The sequence below is a fragment of the Paroedura picta genome, chromosome 3 (genome assembly GCF_049243985.1).
Source record: "Paroedura picta isolate Pp20150507F chromosome 3, Ppicta_v3.0, whole genome shotgun sequence".
Lineage (NCBI taxonomy): Eukaryota > Metazoa > Chordata > Lepidosauria > Squamata > Gekkonidae > Paroedura > Paroedura picta.
Window position 1 is genome coordinate 159,816,908 of NC_135371.1, and position 23,716 is coordinate 159,840,623.

The window sequence follows — 23,716 nt, forward strand, 5'->3', positions numbered from 1 at the left end:
GGACTGGGTAAACTGCAAACCCCCCCCCCCTGCTTACCTGGTAGAGGTAGCTTTCGCTTAACTCTGATCAGCATCAGCATCATTGCAGGACCAAATTACCTGGAAGGACTGTTCAAGATTCCTGCTTGTAGCACTCCTTTTGTTCCAAAACCCACCTTAATAAGTTAGGAGATAAACCAAGAAGAATTTGGGGTACAGCTTCCCCCCCCCTGGATTTTTTTCTTCTTCAGTGGAAAAACTGGAAATTCGGGAGATCTCTGGGATAAAAGTTGTATGTAGTATTTCTTATACAATATTTTATCTCTTATAATGTACAATTTATTTTATATAAGAATATAGGTATTGGATCATTCTGATGTATATGATAAAAGTATCTATACATACAATATATTATCAAAGATAATTGTTTAAATATCCCCAATTTTGAAGAAGGGCCGGGTGTTATACCCTGCTTTTCACTACCCAAAGGCATCTCAAAGTAGCTTACAATCGCTTTCCCTTGCCCTCCCCATGAGTCCACGGACAGCTGGAGAACCACAGTTTGGGCATAGCTGATCTAGCAGGTCTGTGTCCCGTAGCTTCTCCTGCTGTTAATTGATGAAGAAGGATACTGGGGTTCATCCACTAGCCAAGAATTCACCAAGGAACCAGAAAAATGTAAATCAATACAGTATTTATTTACTTTCCCCCTCTGAGCCAGACAGATGCGGTTAACAGACAGGCTCTCCCTATCTGCCACAAAACAATCAGGCTGGAGCACACACGAGACTAAACACAGAGGGACGAGAGGGGAGCACACAGCAGGCGGGCACAGCTGGCACACTCCTTCACATGGCAAAGAGGATGAGGAATGCCACCATCAAGCAGAACAGCCCCATGGCCTCGGACAGCGCAAACCCTAGGATGGCATAGGAGAAGAGCTGCTGCTTCAGGGAGGGGTTTCTGCAAGGGAAAGAGAGAGACCTATCAGCGGGACAAACAGCATGGTTCCCTTTCCAGGTCAGAGTCTTGTCTGCTGCAAGGCATCCTAAGGGATAGGGCTCCAAGGACTTCAGCATAGCTTTAGGAGTGGAGAAAACCTGGTTGCCCAGCCTAACACAGCCTTTCAATAAGCCGATCTCTCTTGCCACACTTCTACACCTTGCAGAAGGCATACAACAGAAATGGTTCAAGGGACATTCTTAATAAAAGGAAAAGAACCATAGTGGAACGGGACAAGCCTTTCTAATGGAACAGGATTGGCATCTCCTGCCATGATTATGGTAGGCATCACCCTACTTTAGTTGTGTGTTCCTTTCACATCCATGCGCGGCCTGTGTTCGACATCACAGAGTGGTTTTCATACAATTCCAAGGAACCCCCATTTTCAATGGAAGCTTATCAGGGGTTCTCTGACAATAGCACACAACTTTGTAATTCCACTTTCTGCACGGCTTGTGGTAAACCTCAGATAGTTGACTGCTTCTATTGTTCTCTAATCCCAGTTCTATTGCATTGTTTGTTGGGTATTTTATGTGTCCGACCGCTCCGTTTTATATCCTGTAATCTGCCTTGATCAGTGACAAAGGCAGACTATAAATATAGAAACAAAGAAACAAAGAGACCAAAATGCTTTTCTACAGCATGCATTCTTACAAAACCAAGAAGAGTCTCAACATCAGTAACCCAGATGTTGAACAGTTCACCCCCGTATGCACATGGCACGGAAGTGGTCTGATTACCACCTCTCCATAAATTCCTACTCACAATCAGTAGCCAAAGGGGTCAGCACATGGACAAAGTCTCTGGCTTTCTGATCCAGGATGCGTGCCTCCTTCCAAAACTGCCAGCTGCCCTTCTCAGACTCAGAGGGTAACTTTCAAGGATGGTTTAGGAATATGTATATGGGATTCGTTTCAGATCAACGTTGATCTGGACACTTTTTGAACAGATCCAGTCGGAATTGGACTTCCCCTTAAATTAATCTACCCGAATCAGACTTGGCTGAATCGCCAAACTGCAATTCAGGTACAATTCGGCCATGTGGCGATCGGGCACTTTAAAGGAACCAACATTTTCCTCTTCCATCTACTCTGTGGTCAGGGGGATTTGTGGTAGAGGCACCAAATTTGCAGTGCAGCTGCAGAAGTTTCTCCTTAAAAAATAATCAAAAGGATTGGACTAGGGGGGTCGAATTCTACAGGGACCCAAAGAGGGTGCCCCCATCCTACCTCCATTGTTTCCAATGGTGAGAGCAAAAAAGACAAGAACAAAGGAACTCTTTGAAACCTGGGGGTCCTTTTGAGGAAAAGCCCCCTGCCCCCCAGGCTACAGAACCCCAATCTCCCTTGCCACCTCGTCTACAGAGTAGACAGAATGGGGAAATTTCCCGCTGACTTTAATGGGACCATTGACTTTAATGGATTTGCCTAAATTTAAGCCGGGGAAAGGTGCTTCAGGTCAGCGGTCCCCAACCTTCATCTGGTCGGGGACCGCCTCCAGGGGTGGGGGAGAGCCAGCGGCCCAGCTGCCGCAGTTGTTCAAAAACGTGCATGCCCAATTGCTGCGCATGCGCGTGTTGGCCACCAGGTGGCGCTAACACGCATGCGCAGAGTTGCCGCGCATGCGTGTTTTGGCCACCAGGGGGCGCAAACGTGCATGTGCGGCAGTTCCGAGCGTGCGCGTTAGCGTTGCTGGCGTGCCAGCTGCCGCGCCGGCCTCTTCCCCCCCTCTCGCTGCAGGGGGGGGGAGGCAGGTGCGGCCGCTGGCGCCCTGGTACGATGGCCTTTGCGGCCCGAGAGCGGGCCGCGGACCGGGGATTGGGGACCCCTGCTTCAGGTGTTTTGGATTCAGATAAATCTGAAGTGAACCAACTGGGTTTGTTTTTGTTTTTTTTGCATGTGCCAACTTTGAAATCCAACATACCTTGCATAACCAATGATGAGACTGCCAAATACGGTCCCGATGCCAGCACCGGAGCCAGCCACGCCCACAGTGGCAGCGCCAGCGCCAATAAACTTGGCGGCAGTATCAATGTCCCTGGAGATGGCGCTCGTTTGGAATGCCCGGCGCAGCACTGGCAAGAACTGGTTCTGCGTAGCTGAGATGCAGCAGGGCTGGGAGGAGGAAACAGGAAAAGAAAGTCTGCAGTCAAAGATGACAGGCCACAACTTTGAAATGGCCCTCAAAAATGCACCGACAGCCCTTCAGAATGCTACAGAGCATGGGAGCATCTGGCTTTTTCACATGGCAAAAAGGATGAGGGATGCCACCATCAGGCAGAACAGCCCCATGGCCTCAGACAACTCAAACCCTAGGATGGTACAGGACACGGGTGGCCAAAATGTCGCTCTCCAGATGGCAATGAATTACAAGTACCATGTGGCCCTGCCAACAGATCATGTTGGCAGGGGCTTATGATAAGGGACAGCTGGAGAGCCACAGTCTGGCCACCCCAGCATTGGACGAGATGCTGCATCAGGGAGGGATTTACCACTCCTTGCTGAGGACTGCTTCATGCTTCCACACCACGGCTGCCCAGTACATGGCTTGAGTTCAGCATCACATACATACATACAAGCTGTCTAAGTTCACAACTGACTTAAGGCCATCCCCACAAGGGGATCCTAGGCATGTGAGAAGCAGAGGTGGTTTGCTGTTGCAGAGTCTTCCATGCTTGTCTCTCATCCAAGTACTGCCCCTGCTTAACTACCTAGATTGGGCCATACAATATCTTTTCACATCCCTCAACCTCATAATGTGCTTATCAAATCCTTCTGGGGAACCCTGGTTCTCCCTGGAAGCTTATCGGGCTCTTTGAGGATGGCAGACAAATTCACACATCTGAAGAAGTGTCCTTTTAGAGACACGAGCTCTTTAATCCCCTGAAAGCTCAGGTTAAACAACACATTGTTAGTCCAGGAGGTCTTTCGACGATGCTTCACCTCATACATGACAGCTCTGTTGTCTCACAATGCCCTTTCATGACACACTGTGACGCAATAACCCAAAGCAAAATATGGTCATGTCTTACTCAGTTAAAGCAGCTAGGCAGTACTTCCCCAGGAGAGCCCCTGCTGGCTTCCCAAACAGTAAACCCTCCAGAGGCAAAAGTTACAGCCACACAGATTTACCTCGTCCATCCTAACTTCGGGACGGTTCAGCACAGAGGCAGCGATGGGTCTGCAGAGCAGCTGGGAACTGTTCCTCACCTGCACAGAGAAAATGTAAGCTAAAGACACACAGCTGAGACTAGCTGCCAGTAGCATGGCCTTTTTTTTTTTTTTTTTTGCAAATGCATACTAGTTTTAATTATCAGAAGCAGTCTATAGTTACCAGAAACAACTGAGACACGGGGGCTCAAATAGCTCAGGCGGCCTGTGAAGAGCTTTGGCTGGCTATTAGTCCAGTTCTATTTTTACCCCCCCAAATTTCCCTAACAGCGAGGAACGTGCATGAATCCTAGGTTTTGTCAGTCATGTCTCTTGCCAGACAGGTGTGGATGCTGGCTATCCACCAAGAGCATTTTTCCCTCGCCCTTTCTCTTAGGAGTTCAGGGTAGTATATAAGGATCCATCTTCCGCAGTGTTTTTCCTCACAACAGTCCTGGAAGGTAGATTAGATGGAGACTGACCGGCCCAGCCTCACACAGCAAGCTTCCATGACAGGGTGGTAATCTAAACCAGGGATTGTCAAACTGTGCCTCTCCACATGTCCATATACTACAATGACCATGAGCTCAACAGGGGCTCATGGTTATTGTTGTCCATGGATATCCAGAGAGCCACAGTTTGCCCATCCCTGATCTAAACCAAGATCCTTGCCACTAGACTACACCGGCCTTGGCTGTTGGGCTTGGTTTGATTTCGGTGGCAATGCTAGCTTTGCAGAATGGCCGTTCAAAAGACATATTGGAGGGTCCCACCACTTTATTGGTTTAGATGACATTTTTCAGAACAGGGTTTTTTTAGACTGTTTTATAGTTTGCTGGCCATTGACAAACTGCGGCTGTGGTCCTCTGACAACTGTTTTTATTTTGCCGTGTTATATGGCACCCTGAGAGCTGGAGAAAGATGGACATATTGTAGGCTGTGAAAAAGGAATTGAGGTGTCTACCATGTGACGATTCTCATCCTCAGAGGCAGCAACAGTCTAAACCCCAGAAATCTTTATTTTTTCCCTTGGCCCTCTGTAGCTCTCACTAACTGGACTGGGATCACAATCCAACAGTAATCCTCCTCACTTCCCAAGAGTGAGCAGCAACTGAAAACAGGAAGACATGTTTTCAAAAGCAGAGGTTGTCAAGAAGCCAAACTGCACGCTCTACCACAGCCATCCTTGATATGGTGCCCACTGTTGGGCTTTCGTGGTGCCCAAAGCATTTTCTCCCCAAAGCTAACAGCCAATCATCATTTTCCTCCACCTCACCAGAGCAGGAGAACTCAGGAAAAAAACCTCACTCTATGGTAGGAAGATGCTTGGCTTTTCGCTTCCTTCTCATTTTGGGACTGGCTCCAGCACCTCACGGCAGCCATTTTATGATGGTGCCCATGTCATGTTCGCCTCTGGCTTATGCCATGGCAGCTGTATGATGCTCCTCAGCTGCCTGTACTCAAGTTCCCCCTCCCATTTTCTCAAGCTCTCTCAGGCCCTGAGGCCATCTGGTTTCTTATCACATTTTATATGTTATGGCTGTTTCTTCCTGCCTCAGGGGTAGTCAAATTGCGGCCCTCCGGATGTCCATGGACTACAATTCCCATGAGCCCCTGCCAGTGTTTGCTGGCAGGGGCTCATGGGAATTGTAGTCCATGGACATCTGGAGGGCCAGTTTGACTACCCCTGCTCTAGATCCTAAGTTGCAAATTGTGCTTATTCTTTGAAGAGAAGGGAATACATTCTGTAAGATTACAGACAGTGGGAAAACAACTGGCATGGAGGGGGGCAAACTGGGCTTTATGTCTCCAATTGACTCTCAATCACTCTATGTGGTCAGTTCCAGCAACAAAGCGTTTTATGTAGCCGTTAGTCTGTCTCTCCAATAAACTACTGAAAGTTCTTTCTAAGACTCAGAGTTTGCCTTCTTGGGGGGAATTGCTGCAAGGCAGGGTTACAGACCTCTATGCAACTCAAGGTAGGGAACAAAGTTATGCCACCCACACTGTGCATTCTGTCTACTAACACAAAAGGGTATCATGTAGATTAAGGCTCCTTTCTATTTCATACATGGGGGTATGGTGCCAAAGCAACCATTCTGTATATTGACTTCTGCATGTCGTGTAAATATAGACATTACCCGTAAGCATGCAAATCATGTGACTGACCACCTGCAGCACACTACTCAGCAACATAACCCCCCTCATTTACCCAAACTTTTTTGGGGAATCAAAGACATTAAAGAGTAAGCTATGTCTCAGCTCCTGCTAGTTAGTATTTGTGGGTTTATGCTGCCTCACACACAGAGAGGGGTTAAGAGACTGTGAAGAGGAAACACTCCTGTTCCAGCAGAAATGGCAACACCTGCCCTGGGGCTGCTGAATTCTACTTTGGTCATTTGTGACTGGTAGTAGCAGATTTCAGTGGGCTGCTTGGGGAGGGGGGGAGAACACCCTAGCTCTACTGCATTTAGTTCTCTGTAGCAGCCCTGGAAAGAAGGTGATGTTCCTATAATGGTGAAAGTTCTGTCCTGGAGGTAGGGAGGTGTGCCCAGGACACAATCGTAACATTCCATTAAAAAGAAATCTGGTGTCATGCATTCATGTTTTAGGTGGGATGGTTGCTCATAGCAGACAAGTGAAAGGGGGGGGAAAAGTGTCTAAGGGCAGAGGGACAGGAACTGACAACCCCTACCAAGCCTGAAGTGAGTGTGGCACAGTAGTTAGACTTTTGGACCAGGATTGGTAAAACCAAAAATGTCATGGAAACTCACTGGGGAACCACAGTTGACTCTCTCAGCAGAACCCACCTCACAGGGTTGTTGTAAGGATGAAGGGACCATGATTGTGTAACCCATTTTGGGGAGAAAATGAAGTATAAATATTTCTAAACACTTCAAATAATACGCTTATCCCCACCCGCTGAGATGAGGATTAACCCATCCAGGTTCATAAAAGATTTCAGATACTTTGTTAACGTGAGGACTAGAAATGTGGCTCTTTCCTTTTAAGAAAACAGCAGCAAAAGAGGAAAAGCAAAAAAATTGGTAGAGGCAACTGCATTCCAAACGGCACAATCACAATTCTGCAGACTGCTCATCTCCTGAGCCTACTTGCCAACACGGGCAGAAAAGTTCAGACAATACTTTCAAATGCCGGAGAAGAGGGTAATTAAAAAAAGATATACCCCAGATCAGATGCATCTTGGCTACTCACAAGGGCGGGAGCAGAGACGAACTTTGCACAGGTATACATATTCAGGGACGTTGGGGGGCGGCCACACTTGACAGCTGGAAAAGGACCAAACACCATGACATTAGGAGAGGTTTTGATTGCTTGCTGCCAATATAAAGCCATCATAGGAAGATTTATGGCATAATCGGTATGTGGAAGATGACACAATCCCAGGCTTGGCATGCAAAGCACCCCCACCCACCCCCAAGCACGCACCAAGAAGATATAATACAACATCTAGGGCAGACGGAGAAGATGACGGATGGGGCTAGCAACAGGTCTCACTTAATTACTTCTGTTCACTACTGGGAAAGCATCTGCCAGTAAGCAATAACTTTAACCTCTTTATTCCCCTTACATTTTTGTGAACGACAACTGAACCCAAAGGACTGATGAACTCTTATTCTAGCAAGGCATTACTGGATTGTGACAAACATCTTCATTATGTTGCGTATTTGTGGGGTATCTTGAGGATGCTGTTTATTAATTTACTCCTTATATTGATGATGCTGTTTATTAATTTACTCCTTATATTTGCACTCTGATGATCCCTATTTTATTGTCTGGGGAAGTGTGCATGCACACGAAAGTACACAACTAGACTAAAACTCAAAGGTGCCTTTGAACCCCAATTTTGTAGGGCAGAAGGATTTAAATGCCAGTGGAAGCAGGCGAAGCAAAGCCAAGCTCAGGATTCCCAATATGATGCTACTCTGGTGACCTGCTCGTCCATGGACAGGGAAATGCTGAAGAACACGCCCAAGCTCCTGGCTGAGCATGCAATTGATAGTTGTACCCCGTCCAGGTAGGGCAGTCGTGCTTCCTCACCTGACTTTTCTTACCAAGCACAGGACCTCCATCTTTGAAAAATTTAACTTCAGACAGCTCTGCTTGAGCCAGCCCGCCACTGCTTCCAGACATCTGGCTAAAGAGTCTGGAGTGAGTCAGGGTGGCTGTCCATCATAAGGAAAAGCTGGGCATCCCAGTCCGAACCTCCGTATCAGTTGGGCAAGAGGGTACATAAAGATATCTAATAGGATCGGGGAGAGAACTGCTCCTTGTGGTACCCCACCTAATTTGTCCACGTTGTATTAAATCATTGGTTGTCTGAAAGTCAACTAGGTTAGCGATCCCCAACCTGTGGGCCGCCGACTAACTGGAGGTGGGCTGCGAAGGACGCCTTCTCCCCCCCCCCCCCGGCCCTTTATTTCATCCATGATCCAGCAGGCGCACATGGGACTATCTCGTTGCAGAGAAACAAGCTCAGGGTTCCGGTTGATTTGTCATTGTCATGAGTTAAAATTTCCATGAAATTTTATGTTCATTGTTGTGGCGTGTCTGTATCTTATTTTGAAGGGATGTTTAAACATTACCATAGCGACCAGAGTCAGAGAGCATTAGGGCAGTGGGCCTCAGTAAAATTGTCAAGCATTGAGTGGTCCCCGATGATAAAAAGGTTGGGGACCACTGAACTAGGTAACAGAAGGACCAAAAAGTCAGAGAGACCAATAAACTTGTTCACCTTTGCGCAACACACAGATTCCAACAGCATTCCCCCAAGGGTCATGGGACTATCCCCTCATTTTGTGGAGCTAGTTATAATCAAAACCTCACAGGCTGTCCATAAAGATTCCCCCTTTCCACCATTGCACATACCATACTGGCCTTTAGATGCTTATCCAGTAAAGCTTATAGCTCACAGAGCTCCTCAGTTAAAGCTGTCAGCTTCCAGGTGGTGGCCAAAGATTACCTGATTACAAGGCCACTCCAGGTGACAAGAAATCAGTCCACTTGTAGAAAAGTGGCCACTTTGGAAGACAGACTCTATGGAGTATTATGCCCCACTGATGTTTCTTCCCTTCCCAAACACCACTTTCCTCAGGCTCCAGCACACAAATCTCCAGGTGTTTCCCAACCTGGAGCTTGCAGCCCTGTTCAGTCCAACCTGGAGCCAGCAATCTCTACTACTAAGGTCCCCAACAAGGTGTTCGGGAACACTATAGCACCTATGGACAACTTTCCTGGTGTTTTTAGAAAAAACACCAAGTGTTTTTAGAAAAAAGTAGGCAGGACCAGCTGGGGCTTTTGCCCAGCAAGGCTTCTGATTGGCCACTGTCTTTTTAGAATTTTTTTAAATTGCTTTGAAAGCAGCTATCACCACAGCCACATTGTGGCTCTACCTCTTGCTGCAGCCATTTTGTGGAAGTCAAAGGTGCCTGGAGGCTCAAAAAAGACCTCTGCTCTACCAATACCTGTTGTTTCAAGGACAGTTTTCTATCTCTCAAATTGAGTGAATCCAAAAATCAAAGCCACGCACTACTATTCATTAGCAGGAACCCAAGTGACATAAAGCACTGCAAGCTTTTGAATTCTCCAGAACTTTTGCCAAGTTGGATGTTGCAAAAAAAGGGGATGGGGAAGAAAGCAGATGTCTTGGGTTATGATTTTATTCTCACAGTCAAAGGTATTGCTTCCGCGTGCTCATTTGCAGCATTCAGTTTGATTAAGCATCATAGAGAACTCTACACATTGCACACTGCTTTTGTGTCATCTTGGATGGTTCTCACAAAATGAATAATCACGTGGCTTTTATTTCCAGATCCATTTTGGTTTTTTTGCTTGTGCTTTTCGGCCTCCTCTTCTTTTCATTTTGCTGTGAACCAATACAATTACCTGCAACCATTTTTACATTCATTGAAGACATTCTAGATTGTGATACCACTGGGGGGCTTTTTTCCCTACTCTGCTGCAACTCAAGGCCACTCCTGAACTCACTTATCGTCTATCTCGTCTATCTCATCAACCTCTTTCAGATCTGCCTCTGTGAAGGTTTCCAAAATGCTTCCCAGCTGCCCTGTGTAGCTTTGCCATTAACTAGAGGGTAAGTAAGAATTCTTCTATGGTAAGCAGCTTGGCAAATCTCCCTTTTCAAGTTGCTTCTTAAAGCAGATGAAAACAAGAAAAAAACCAATGAAGAGCTTTTCATTGGCAGAGTTTACTACAGCATATAACAATGAAACTGCCTTATGGACCATTGGTCCATCATTGCCTTCTCTAGCTGGAAGCAGTTTCTGGGGATCTCAGTCTCATCTGCGTTCCGATCTTTTACACTAGAAATATCAGGGACTGAAACAGGGATCTTCTGCATACCAAGCAGCTAGCTCTTCAACCATATACAGTACGGGCACCAAGTCAACATTTGGTTGCCAATGTATCAAACTGAAACGCTCCTATGTCTTCAAGAACAGCTTGATCTACAGATCCACCTTCTTACTTCTGCTGGACAAGCTTCAGTTAAAAGCACAGGAACAGGGCCCAGAAAAAAGTCACCCATTTCATTAACAGAATTTCATATAAACGTTGTAACAATTTCTTTGTATAACTGCATCCTGTGGCTGCAATATGTATGTAACTTTAATCCAAGTTTCCAGAATAGGGCAGGATGAATATCTCAACAGAGTACTGCCTCTGTAGTATCAGGTAAGGAGCATAGGTGGAATAAAGGTATAGAAGCCAAACTGATATATAATTTAAAACTTTTGAGAGAAGATGAAGACAAAGATATGCATGGCCCCTCATCCTCTCTCCCAAGACACAGGCCAAGCACATTTCCTTGTAACGAAACACTTTGCAAGTTGAAAACTAGCATAGCAAACAAGGGGGCAGATCCTTTCTATCTTCTTTGCTAGTTTTCATTTGGCACATTTTTATTTCATAAGCAAAGGAACATGACAAACCAGAATCCAGTTCCTCCCCTAATGCAGCCCACCCCAACACTGCCCCTTAACTCATTCTTCTCCATGCATGAACTAGGAGAAGCATTAAGGGGTGGTGTGAAAGGCACTTTCATCTCATTTGGAAAAGCTCCACTTGCTTGATTTCTACACTACAGTCCACTGTAAAGGGTCATGGCTGAGACACACAGGCGAGAGCAAAAGGCCAGCCTTTGGTGGACAGCATTAAAGTACCAATGGTTACCGCTTGGGGGAGGGGGCATGTGCCACAACAACCTGCTGCTGTTGCTAAGGCAGTCAGGGACTCATCACTTCCCAGAGGGGAGATCTCCCAAGAATCCTGTCTACCTCTTAAATCAAACGAGAGATAAAAAGCAATGCATAAATGCACCGGACAGAGAAGATAAATGGTGCATTTGCTTAAGGGCCACCTTCCCTGGCTGCACCAACCCCGCCATGCGCCATAACAGGAGAAGCAGCTGTGCCGTAAAGCCCCGGGTTAGGGATAATGCTGGACCTCGCGGGCTTCCGTCGGAAAAAGAACCTTGAGGCCCAGCTCCGCCCACCGGGCAAGAACGTTCCCAAGGTTGGCCACGCCCGCCACAGGCTCCGCCTCCTCCTCACCCCGCCAACAGAGGCATGCCTCTCTCGACCCCGCGAGTTGCCCCCTCTGGGCCGGGAAGCCCCAGAAGGGGCGGGACGGACAGGGAAGCCCGAGGCTGGGGAAGGGGGCAGGGAGGCTCTTCCTAGGCTACTCCAAGCCCGGACTCCGCGACCCTACCTGCTGCTCTGGGGGAAGCTAGCGAGAGGAGGGACACCGGTCGCGCATGCGCCAGCGGAAAGACCGATGACGCGACATCCGCGAGGTCCTGGAACCGAGAGGCGGCGAGTGAACGCGAACAAGGATGGCGAGTACCACAGCGCCACCTCAGGGCGCGGCGGTGGTACTGCATCGCCAGGCTGCGCTTCCTCCTACTAGAACTCTCGCAACCGGGAACTGGCGGCTTCTCGCAGCGCCGGAGCCGGAGGATGCTGACCCCTAAATAAACCGCAGTGGTTTCAGTGGGGCTGGCGCCCAAGTCAGTGGCCATAGGATCACGTATGCGCCTAGGTGTGGATTTTTCGTTGCCCCCCACCTCCGCCTGCACAATTTCAAATTGTGAGCAAAGCCAAGAGCATATTTATATGGAAGGGGTGGGGGGAATAAAGGGTCCAACTCCAGAATATAATAAAGGTTTGCGACTTTTTAAAGACTGACAAGCTTTTATTCCAGCACAAGCTTTCGTCATGCGATTTTGTGGCCCTGGTCCACAAAAATTTATACTGGAATAAAAAAAAAAAACACTAGTTTTTCACCTGTCCAGGAGACTCTCATGATGATTTCTGCCGCAGCCAACTTTAGGCAGCCACTTCAGCAGATCAATTTCATGCCTGCCCTTTGTGTGTTTCCCTCTTCTTTGCATTTCTTGAAACATTTCGGGAGCTGGTGCTGAGTGCTCATCGGTGCTTGTAGGGCAGTGTGTGCCTTTTGCAAACTGGTGCAGAGGGTGCAAAAATTCCACTACTATTATCTGTAAGGATAAGGCCCATCAAACAATATAAGTGGAAGTCCAGCCAGGAGCGTGTTCAAGCCGCTGTGGCCCACTCGGGGGAACCCAAAATTCAAGTTACAAACCACATTTTTTCTATAGCTAAAGAGTTCCCTGAGTGTGAACACAACAAAGCTGCCTTCAGATCCTTGATCTAACAAGTACAGTATTGTCTGTCTGGCTGTCTGTCCTTGTATCTATCCTTGTATTTATCAACTGCCACTCTCGAAGTCAGCAGGCTTGGGGTGGTTTACAATAAAAACGATAAAATCCCATAAAACCACAACAAAACAATGATCCTCATGGCGGACAGAGCTAATCTTTCCCTCCCCCCTCCTTCCTGTCCACAGCTGATGACACCAGATCACACTAGTCCCAGTAGTCCACCATTGTCCTTGGGAGAGTCACCCATGCCCAGCAAACTAAGGCCAATCCCTCTACAGGGCCTATACAGAGAGGGACCAGATCTTCCTGGCCCAGCCTCAACCAAATGCCTGGCAGAAGAGCCTTGCAGTTTAATTATTGTATGGCATGTGTGTCTTAAAATTGTCCTGCAGCCAGGCAAGAGGTGTTTGGACATGGTTTGCCTTTGCCTGCCCTTGCACCACGACCCTGGTATTCCTTGGAGGTCGCCCTTCCAAGTGCCAACTAGGGCCGACCCTGCTTAACTTTCAAGATCTGACGGGATCAGACTTGCCTGGTCGGGCACAAGTACGGGACTGTCTGCTCAGACTGAGAGCAACTCTCTGGGGTTGATGTCTGTCACGTCATCAGCTAGCTGATCTTTTTAAACTGGAGATGCCGAGGAGTGCCCTTCTCCATTCCAAGAAAATGGTTTGCCACTGAGACAGGGCTCCTTCCTTTACAGAAACCACAGTCTTGTCTGCTGGTTGACCTCATCTGCTCCCTTTGTGATCGTTATGCAGCACCATCTCTTCCCTCTCCCAAATGGAAGCTGTCAAGGATACAGCATGTGCTTCTGCATGGCAAGAAGCCGGCTGGATTCTTAATGGATGGGGTCACCAGGGAGCAACCCAGTAACGCAATTCTTTTCTCCTCTTGTCGGAATTCACCATGAGCATTGCACACGGTTGCTGTGTCTGGCATCACAGGCAACAGAGATCAGTTCCCTTGGATAAAGTGGCTGCTTTGCAACATGGACTCTGTGGCATTATACCACACTGAGGTCCCCCTACTCACCAAACCCCGCCCTCCTCACTCTACCTGGCTGGAATTGGCAACCTTAGAGTCTGCATTGCTTCTGGCACTGGTGAAAGTAGGGACTGGACATACACAGAGATGTACTGTGTTCCCCAATGCTATTGAAATATTCTCAACCTATTTCTGCACATACGGTGTCTGAATGGTGAACCATTTCCTAACAGATGTTTATTTATTTAAATTTATTTATTTCTTAGATTTGTATACAGCCCTCCCATATACAGATAGATAGATAGATAGATGCCCATTTTTCAATATATATATTTTTAAAGCCTCAGGGGAGATGGTTTTCATGGGCTTTCAAATCGATGGTCATCTGATCTGAGGCAGGGAAATTTGCCTCTGGAAAGCTTATGAAAAGCTTCAGAGAAGAAGGTGCTGTGGTTGGGCAGGAAGGGCCCAGATCAGGCTTCCCATTTGAATCTATGAAAATCTTGTTTGTCTCTGTGGTGCTAATAGATGCAGATCTCTCTGTTCTACTGCAGGCCAACAGGGCTACCCAATGAAACTAATCTCAAGATGTAGCCCAAAGGACTGAATGACAACTGATTTTCCAAACAATTGATTTTTCAGGCTGTCATTCCCTTGGAGGGCATGGCCACTTTGGAGGGTGTAGTCTATGGCAGTGGTCCCCAACCCCCGGTCCAAAGACCGGGACCTGTCTTTGGATCAGTCGGTACCGGGCCGCAGCTCCTCCTCGTCCTCCTCCCCGGCTGCTGCCTTGGGGGCTGCCCTGCCACTCTGCCGCCAGCTCACCTTTGGTGCTCTCCAGCGGCCGCCATGGCTGGGGCTCCCCTCGGCATGGCACTGCGCAGCTGCTGCTGGCAGCGCCCCCCAGCAGGCAGTGGGAAGTCAGGGGCGCCGGTGGGAAAGCAAGTGGAGCAGGGGATCAGGCGGCGGTGACATCCCTTGGCAAAAGACTACCCTCCCCCTGGACCTCAGTAAAATTGTCAAGTGTTGATCAATCCCCAGTGATAAAAAGGTTGGGGACCACTGGTCTATGGTATACCAGAGAGACTAGGAAAAACAGAAGTTGTAAATTGGCTTCACATCCCGGCTGAGCTCTCTCACTGAAATGTGTCCTCAGCCGTCTTGCCCATCCATGGCAACCATTTTGTGGTGGCACCCACCACCCTTTCACAAAGTTCTCAGAGAGCCGGTTTGGCCAGCTACACAGGTTGTCATCATCGACACAGCCTAGATTCAAGATGAGCACCCCCTGTGCTGCTTTAGCATCACCACTCCTGCTTATTTCAGGTTGCTCCTGATTACTGGAAGCACCGCTGACTCCCCAAGGCAACTGAGAACTTTCTCCATTAGTCAAAGGGACAGTTTGTCCCCAGGCTCTGCTTCTCCACCCCTGAAATCTCCCTGTCTGCCCAACCCTTGCTGAAAAAACAATCTCTGGAGCCTGGGACCTGGCCAGTTACTGCCCCTTCTCGCATCTTGCATTTCTAGGTTAGGCCATCATGGACCAACTCCTAGCATACCCATAGAATCATAGAGTTGGAAAGGACATCCAGGGTCATCTAGTCCAACCCCTGTACAGTACAGGAACTCAACTACCTGCCTACCCACAGGGACCCCAATTTCATGCCCAAATGATCCCCCCCACACACCTAAAATCTCCAGAATCCAGCCTGGCCTGGAGGAAATTCACCTACCATTTCACAGTGCTGATCAGCAATTTCCTGGGTATGCAAGGAAAGGCCACAAGAGACAAACACTGGCACACCCCTTCCTGCCCACCCACTCACAATCTGCCTCATAACATCAGCATTTCTGTCAGATGACTAGCCTCTGCTTTAAAATTTTCAAAGGCAGATGAGGCTTTGGTCCTTAACTCTTTCCAGTCTGGCTTCCATCCTGGTCATGGGGCAGAGACAGTTTTGGTTGCCCTGATAGATGATCTATGGTACCAGCTGGATCGATGTAGTAGATCATAAGCTTCTTGCTCACTGCCTTGCTGGAGCTGGAATCTCCTGGAGGGCCCAGACAGAACTAGCTGAGTTCTGCAGGGCCTGCAAGATGGAGCTCTTCTGCCAGGTGTTTGGTTGAGGCCAGGATATGGACTTAAATATGTTGGGTCCTCCTTGAAAGCCTTATGCCCCTATGCTGCTAGAAGTTACCATCTGTGATGTCTATTGCATTCTAAGCTTGTGTGATGATACTGGTGGGTTCTATTTTATGTACTGTTTTAGTGCATTGATTTTATTGTAGATTTTAGATTGTTGTAAGCTGTCACGAGCCGGTAACCCCGGGAGTGGTAGCATAGTAATCGAAGGAAGGAAGGGAGGAAATATATAAATTTCCTTGCACTTACCTTTGCTGCAACCTTAGGAGGCACCAGTTCACTGATATGTTTGCTTTACAGAGTGGGAAACTGAGGGCTTAACAATGCATTGTGATTTCCTCCATGTTTATTTTAAACACATGGGGATTTTTTTTTGGGGGGGGGGTTGTGGCAGATTGTGGCAGGTTGTGGCTGGGTGGCTTAAATTGACTCTGGGGAATGGTAGCAAGCTTAAATGGTCTCTGGGGAATGGTAGAGGACAGGAAGGCCTGGAGGATCACTGTCCATGGGGTCGCAATGAGTTGGACACAACTTCGCAACTAACAACAAGTGGCAGATTTAGCTACTGGGATTGTTTAATCAATAACTTGCGTTGTTTTTCTGGAAGAAAAAAATCCCTAAACTTTTATCCCTAGACAAATACAAATCTGTAAGTTTTCTCCAGTGAGGATAAAAGTAGGTTAAGGAAGCAGGAACATGTCATGGAAGGAAAAGGTTAAAGCCCCCCCCCCCCTTTGGTTCCCCTCTTAGATAAAGCAAACCAAGAAGCTGCATTTGTAAAAAGAATTTAAAAAATAACATAAAAGAAGCAGTCATGAGCCTGGGTAGGGTTGAAAAATGCCTAGATTTTTCAGGGGTGGAGCCAAATATATAACACCATAGAGTAAGGTGACCATATTTTGACATTGTTAAAGCGGGACACCATTGACCGGGGGGGGGGTGTCTTGATTAAAAATTTGGTCTATATGGAGCAACAAAATGTTTCATAGAATGCATAGAACACAGAAATAGTAATATATATATATATATTTAAATTTCAACATAAGTACAATTTGCCAGGTACCCCCAGATGTCCCTCCAAAAGTGGGACATTCTGGTCACCTTACCATAGACTCCACCCCCCCCCCAAAAAAAAGCAGCCATTTTCTCCTGGGAGAACTCTCTGTTTTCTAGAAATCAGTTGTAATTCTGGGGGGGGGGGGTCTCCAGGCCTCAACTGGAGCCTGGCAAAACTAAGCCCATGACTAAAGCATGTCCTCTGTGTTTGGGGCAGGAGGTAACATCTGAACTCGGGACTTGTGGTGCAAGCAGCAATTAATTCTTTTACCCCTGAGTGACCCCCATGAAACTACCTTATGTTGCTTATTTCCTTTCCTGTGACTATTGCCGGAATCCATACCAAAATAAAAAATCTCCTACTAAACATACTCAGGCACACACACACAGGCAATAAATTCTCCCTAAACACATGCACCCACACGCTGGCGCAGGCAGGCAGAGTAAACACGCTCGCCTTGAATACACAGGCACAGATCTCCAATAAACAATTCATTCTTTCTCCGAGCACACCTTCCATTAACTTTGTACCCCTCCCTCCCCCTTTCTCCTTGCAGTGGCCTGACAGTCTTACTCCCCAGGGTAGAGGCTGAGAGCCAGCCTTCCTATCAAGTTATCTTTGCTTAACCCAAGGTTTCGGTGATTGTAATTTATACACCTGCTCTTTGGACCAAGAAAAGCCGGTAACTCATCTTTATTGCTGAGGGGGAAAACCCAGGATGCAGCTTAAAGTATTTCATCCCTTGCGGGGGTCAAGTTTCCTGGGATAATTGGTTTGCGATCAGGTGAAATGTGTGTGTGTGTTTTTTTCAGAGGGAGGGGAGGACAGGACACAGCCTGCTTTGTGGCTGGTGGGGGCAGGATGGTGTTGGTTGCTGCGCTCCTGTAGCATCAGGGTCCTTCCTGTGGTGTGGCTGAAGCAGCTGTGTGGCACATTTTTGTCTGTCCTTATCAGTCCCTCTCCCCCCCCCCTGGGTTTGCCTGTCTGACTCCCCTCCTGTCTCTTCCAAGACATTTCTCTTAAGCCAGTGATGGAACCACATCACCCTTGTCTCAGTTTGAGAAGGAAAGGTGTCACCATCAGACCTATCTGATTCTCGTATCTGTTAATAAGTACCTAGCCCCTGTTACTATATACGAGAGGCCCATCCCTAGACAGAGTAGACATCTTTCTCAGTTGGAGGGACTTCCCAGATACGCAGAAAGGTATGATTGCACATATTTATTAATTATTTGTTTTATTGATGTCTCAACTTTCTCCCCAAAGCAGTTGACATCATTCTCCTCTGTTTTATCCTCACAACAATCCTGTCAGGTAGGCTAGGCTGTATATTTGTCCCATCAGTGGAGGATGGAATGTTAAAAATAGCTGGGAATTAGGGGGGGGAAGGGAAGAAGAAGGGGGATAAATAGCTCGCTAAAGCCCCCAAGAACATAATAGATCCTGGAGGGAGAGCGACCATTTCCGCATTAGGAGACATACCTTGTTTTAGCCTCGCTTTGGATTTCCTTTGGATGCTGCAAGCTGACTCTAGCCTTTCCGCAGTTGGGCTTTCCTCCCCTCATTTCCCAGGCTGAAATTTGTAATAAGCTATCTGCCCACGATGCTTTGCTCCCTTCTGTTTTCCAAAAATTGTGTTTTTTTGCGAAATGGTCCCTGCTTGTACCTTTGTTTTCATTGCCCCCATTTAATCCCACTATTCTGTGCCCTTGATCATCTCCCCCCAATGTGTCCTGAATGTCATTTAAAAACGACACCAAACAAAACTGGGTTATCGCGTTACAACGCTGCTCTGCAAGACTTTTTTAAAACTTAGAAACAGTATTGTAATGCAAACAATCCTTATTATTTTTAAAAAATGTTATTAGTAAGGAAATGGTAAAATGTAGAGTGTGGGATTTCCAGGCTTTTTCCCCTTAGAATTGTCAGCTTGGAGGTGAATAGTGCATAAATTTAATTATTTATTTTTGCATTTATACCTTGTCCTTTCCCGGAGCTTCCTTCATGAGCACTCAGAATAAATAAGGAAGGATGGGGCATCCTGGGCTAGATTAAGAAGAACAAGTAGCCCCCAGTTTTAACCCCTATTTGGGGGAAAATACAGATATCTGTTTCCTGTGAGTTGAACTGATGCGTGTTCAAACGTCTCTAATATCAAAAAGGAAATGCACATGACAGGAGATGAGCATTTTATTTATTTATTTATTTATTTATTTATTTATTTATTTATTTATTTATTTATTTATTTATTTTCTTAGATTTCTATACCACCCTCCCATATGGCTCAGGGTGGTTTACATGAAATGTTGTGGGCATACATTATAATCCCAACACAGCATACCATCAATAATTCCAACAGTGGTTCCAAAATTACAACAGATTTGACTGAACAACAACTATAACAAGAAAACCTAGGAAGGTCAGTTTGGTTCAGGTCATGGAGGGGAGGTGTCTGGGGGGGGGACCAGCGGATGTTGTTGGGTCAGTCAACCTCAACTGAATGCCTGGTGGAGGAACCCCCTTTTGAAGGCCCTGCAGAATTGTGGAAGTTGAGGCAAGGCCCTGATCTCCTCAGGGAGCTCATTCCACCAGGTGGGGGCCAGGACTGAAAAGGCTCTGGCCCTTGTTGAGATCTGACATGCTTCTTTGGAGGCAGGGATCACCATCCAGTTGGCGGTGGCGGAGCGTGGGGTTCTTTTGGGGGTATACGCAGAGAGATGGTCTTTCAGGTACAATGGGCCCAGACCGCATATGGCCTTGAAGGTCATAACCAAAACTTTAATCCTGATCCGGAATTCAACTGGAAGGCAGCTGAGTTTTTGACGTACAGGCCTTATTTTCCCACATGTTCCTGGTGAGCCTGGTGGCCTAGGACCGACACTCTGCCTTGATCTCAGTTCCTGATTTTTTTAAAAAAATTAAAGTGAGGTATGGTGATTATCTCCCTCAGCAAAAGTGTCCTTCCTGCCAGAAGAGATTTGCCCCACTGGGGCCGGGATCAGAATCCAATCATATTTAATCAACTGGAAAGGTCTTCAGATAATGGGGCCCTGACAGACCATTCAAAGGAAACAGCCACATTGATAGAGACTTAAATGAGAGGCAATTCATTTTAGGGCAGTGGATATTATAAGCCACGCTTTTTTAGAAAGCGTCGACAGCACAAAAACTATGCCTGCTTGCGGAAGTAGCCAGTCTCTCTCTGGGCCTCTCTTCAGCTCTTCAGCCATATCTAGAAGAAGAAGAAGAAGCGGCTTACAGTCGCCTTCCCTTTCCTCTCCCCACAACAGACACCCTGTGAGGTGTGTGAGGCTGAGAGAGCCCTGATATTCCTGCTCATTCAGAACAGCTTCATCAGTGCCGTGGCGAGCCCAAGGTCACCCAACTGGCTGCATGTGAGGGAGCGCAGAATTGAACCTGGCTCGACAAATTAGAAGTCTGCACTCCTAACCACTACACCAAACTGGCTCTCCATTCTAGCAACTTCCACCCATCCTTCTTCCTCCTTCTGGATTTTATCACCTGCCACAAACTCCTCACTCACTCAGGCCAAGAGGCTTCATCATGCATGGATTAGAAGGCACGGTGCCCCTTTTTTTTGGCGAATCACAGATTTGCCCGCCGCCTGCTGCTTCCCAGAGCAAAAACGTCAGTGGAGCTGTGCTGTGCTTGCAGAAAGGAAAGAGGGAGGGGGTCAGAGTGCCCATCCTCATAGAAATGCTCTCAGCGATCCATTTACCCTCGTCGGTGGGAGAAGAGGTCGGGTCATCGTGATGTGTTCAGTTTCCGGGGACTACTCGTTTTGAGTTATGAGGATCATAGTAAAAATCAGCTTGAATTAGCTTCTGCAGATAAACAGCTCCTGTTCTCTGCCCAAAAAGATGGACAGTCGTAGTTTGGAGAAGAAATTGAGCCCTAACAGGTGACCTACGTCTGGTTCCACATATGACCTTGGCCAGGTGTCTTTTTCCAAAACATCTGCCCAGTTTCCCCTTCCAGTCAATGCATTTGTTCTCTTGGGTAGTGTTGACCAAAGTCTTCAAGAGGCCCCATAGTGTTGTTGACTCTTGGTTGGGATATTTGGGGGTGGAGCCTGTGGAGGGCAGAGTCAGGGGAGGGGAGGGACATCAGTGGGGTACAATGCCATAGAATTCAACCTCCAGGGGAACTGCTCTCTCTAGTCTGGAGATTAGGTGTAATTCTGGGAGACCTCCAGCCCCCACCTGGAGGTTGGCAACTCCACATGCCCAAGCTGCTCTGCTTGTACCCTTCACTTGCCGCAGATAATGGCTTAGCTGAAGGGCTCTGCCCTGAGTCTTATCCTCAAGTAAAAGGACAATGAAAGGTAGAAATCTTACCCCAGTCTGCAGCCATCCCAAAAGCTTTGGGTTGAGTGAGAGAAAGAGAGAGAGAGAGAAAGAGAGAGAGAAGGAGAGAGCAGAGCCTGAACAGAACCATTTGGTGCCTGTCTTACCCTATGAAAACTGCTAAATGCTATTCTAAAGTCACCTGCTCTGGGCTTCTGGTGGGATGCAGCGGTGTAGGAAGTAATGAGTGTAGGAAGTAATCAATGCAAATTGAAATATCACACCCGGTGTTCCCTCTATGCCCGGGATAGCCGAACTGGCTCTCCATATGTCCATGGACTATAATTCCCACGACCCCCTGCTAGATGCTGGCAGGGACTCATGGGAATTGTAGACCATGGACATCTGGAGAGTTACAGTTTGGCCATCCCTGCTCTAAGCTGTGTCCATGAATGGCTGCTCATTAACACAGGAAGCCAAGTTCACTGCCCTTTAGCCCCGCCCACTGCCCTTTGAAGATGACAGCACTTATGTTCTGCTCAGGATGTGAACTGCTCCATTCAATGGGGGGGGGGGAGGGATTAGAGGGAATATTGAACAAGGTTGCTCTGAGAAGAATGCAGAATTCTAGGCCAGAATTTGTTTCTTGAGTTACAGTTGGTTTGATCTGGAGTAAGCTTAGAATCAAGCACTTAAAAACATTATTTGCTTTTTAAAAAGAAATAAAATGACCCAGAATAAACCAGCGGGAGCGAATAGAAAAACTGACACCAAAATATTCAAAAGGCCTGGGAAAACAAAAGTTCTGAACTGTCCTGAAATGGCCCATAACATGGAGCTGCCATTAGGAAGGAGTTCATTGAAACAGACGCTACCACTAGCAAGGACACTACCAAAGCAGAAAGCAGAAAGAAAAAAAAAAGAAAATAAAGACTCTTGTGGCTATTCATATAGAGAAAAAGTGTAAACAAGCTACTTCCACAAAGCAACGTTTCTGCCTTGTAGCTCTTCTAGCTGCTATGAATGCAGAGGCTACAAATGCAGAGGCAGAGATTCATGCTACAGTTTTCCCTGCAGTTTTTTCTTTGTCTCAGCTCTCCCTTTCTATTGCTGCCATTTGTCCTTGCACTACTGGAGGGGTTTAGGGGCTTACCCCCCCCCCCAGCAATTTGCAATTCCTGAGTTGCTATAGCATAATAACATTGATTGTAATGCTCTACGGTGTCCTCTGAACTCCCAGCTTGCTTTTCATTTTTAAAAAATCTCTAGACTTTTTTTGTTGTGGAGATATAAAGAATGCATCTTTCCTCCTATACTTCTGCACAGAAAAGGGCTAGACTTTTTTTTAATGACGCTATAACATAAGAGCATTTACCAAATTTTTGAGAGAGTCCAAAAAAAAAAAAGCCTGCTGGGGGCATGGCAGAAATTGCTGACTGTGGGGCTGAGGAGAATATGGCTCTTATATGGGTGGGGGCTTCAAAAATGCACACTTTCCCATCCACATGCCAGCAAATACAAGTGATTTGAGTACAATCTTTACAAAAAGAATATTTTAAATAAGTTTTGGCAACAATCACAGTAAAGTAGAGGAATGCTCAGAACGTGATAAGGGAATGATGCCATTTGGATACCCCAAACCAACAAAAAATACGCTTGCTCCAGTTTGAGAGCCAGCTTGGTGTAGTGGTTAGGAGCACAGACTTCTAATCTGACAAGCTGGGTTTGATTCTGCACTCCCCTACATGCAGCCACCTGGGTGACCTTGGGCCCGCCACAGCCCTGATAAAGCTGTCCTGACCGAGCAGTAATATCAGGGCTCTCTCAGACTCACCACCCTCACAGGTCTGTTGTGGGGAGAGGAAAGGGAAGGCGACTATAAGCCAATTTGAAATTCCTTTGGGTAGAGAAAAGCGGCATATAAGAACCAACCCTTCTTCTTCTAAACTGGAGCAAAATCTATGTGAGAAAGCAGCCAGCATCCTGGGTAACTAAAAAGGTTTCATATTGCTGTGTTTCTGAGTATTGCTGCTTGGGGGATGTGAAAAAATGTTCCAAATGCACCACCTAGGTAGAATAGGCTGCTGTTGCCCTTGAGGAGTCCTGATCCATATTCTAGTCCAGTCCTGGATGCCCACATCTCACTTCGCATGGTTCTGTCAATATCCATCATGATGCCATGGGAGCCGTGGGATTTGGATGGAGCAGAATGATCTGGCAGCGGGGAGGCTTTCAGAAGTGAAGGGCGACAGGTGAACTTTCAGACGGAATCTCAATAAGATTCTCCTGGTCCCAAGATCCTGAACTGAACTATATGGGGGGGGGGGTGGAATTGCAGAACCATCTTTGCCCAGCTGTTCTGCAACGGTC

At 47.1% G+C, this 23,716-nt stretch overlaps 1 protein-coding gene and 1 long non-coding RNA gene across 4 annotated transcripts in view; one reads left to right on the top strand and one right to left on the bottom strand.

The window, feature by feature from the left end:
• Positions 1-658: 658 nt before the first annotated feature.
• On the bottom strand, positions 659-11,956 carry ATP5MC2 (ATP synthase membrane subunit c locus 2). 3 transcript variants are annotated; one of them, XM_077329043.1, is made up of 5 exons: positions 11,880-11,956; positions 7,347-7,420; positions 4,113-4,190; positions 2,905-3,095; positions 659-942 (listed from the first exon to the last, which is right to left on the bottom strand). In XM_077329043.1, the coding sequence occupies exons 2-5, from the start codon at positions 7,383-7,385 to the stop codon at positions 828-830; spliced, it is 423 nt and encodes a 140-aa protein (XP_077185158.1). In that variant the 5' UTR covers positions 7,386-7,420; positions 11,880-11,956; the 3' UTR covers positions 659-827. The 3 variants fall into 3 exon arrangements, with proteins under 3 accessions (XP_077185158.1, XP_077185159.1, XP_077185157.1); XM_077329044.1 differs by lacking the exon at positions 11,880-11,956 and adding an exon at positions 11,723-11,747; XM_077329042.1 differs by lacking the exon at positions 11,880-11,956 and adding an exon at positions 11,490-11,571.
• A 6,228-nt stretch (positions 11,957-18,184) lies between these two features.
• LOC143831369 (uncharacterized) overlaps positions 18,185-23,716 on the top strand; it is a 59,780-nt gene continuing 54,248 nt past the window's right edge. Inside the window, exon 1 of the long non-coding RNA XR_013228851.1 lies at positions 18,185-18,244. This is a non-coding gene — a long non-coding RNA (uncharacterized LOC143831369). The remainder of the gene's footprint in view (positions 18,245-23,716) is intronic.

Bases quoted from the DNA above. Each gene is read 5' to 3' on its own strand.
- ATP5MC2 (XM_077329042.1), bottom strand. From the start codon at position 11,556: ATGGCGGGGTTGGTGCAGCCAGGGAAGGTGGCCCTTAAGCAAATGCAC. The intron at 3,096-4,112 runs GTAAATCTGTGT...TCCTCCTCCCAG, and splicing joins CCGAAGTTAGGATGGACGAG to CCCTGCTGCATCTCAGCTAC. The intron at 943-2,904 runs GTATGTTGGATT...TTTCCCTTGCAG, and splicing joins CTCATCATTGGTTATGCAAG to AAACCCCTCCCTGAAGCAGC.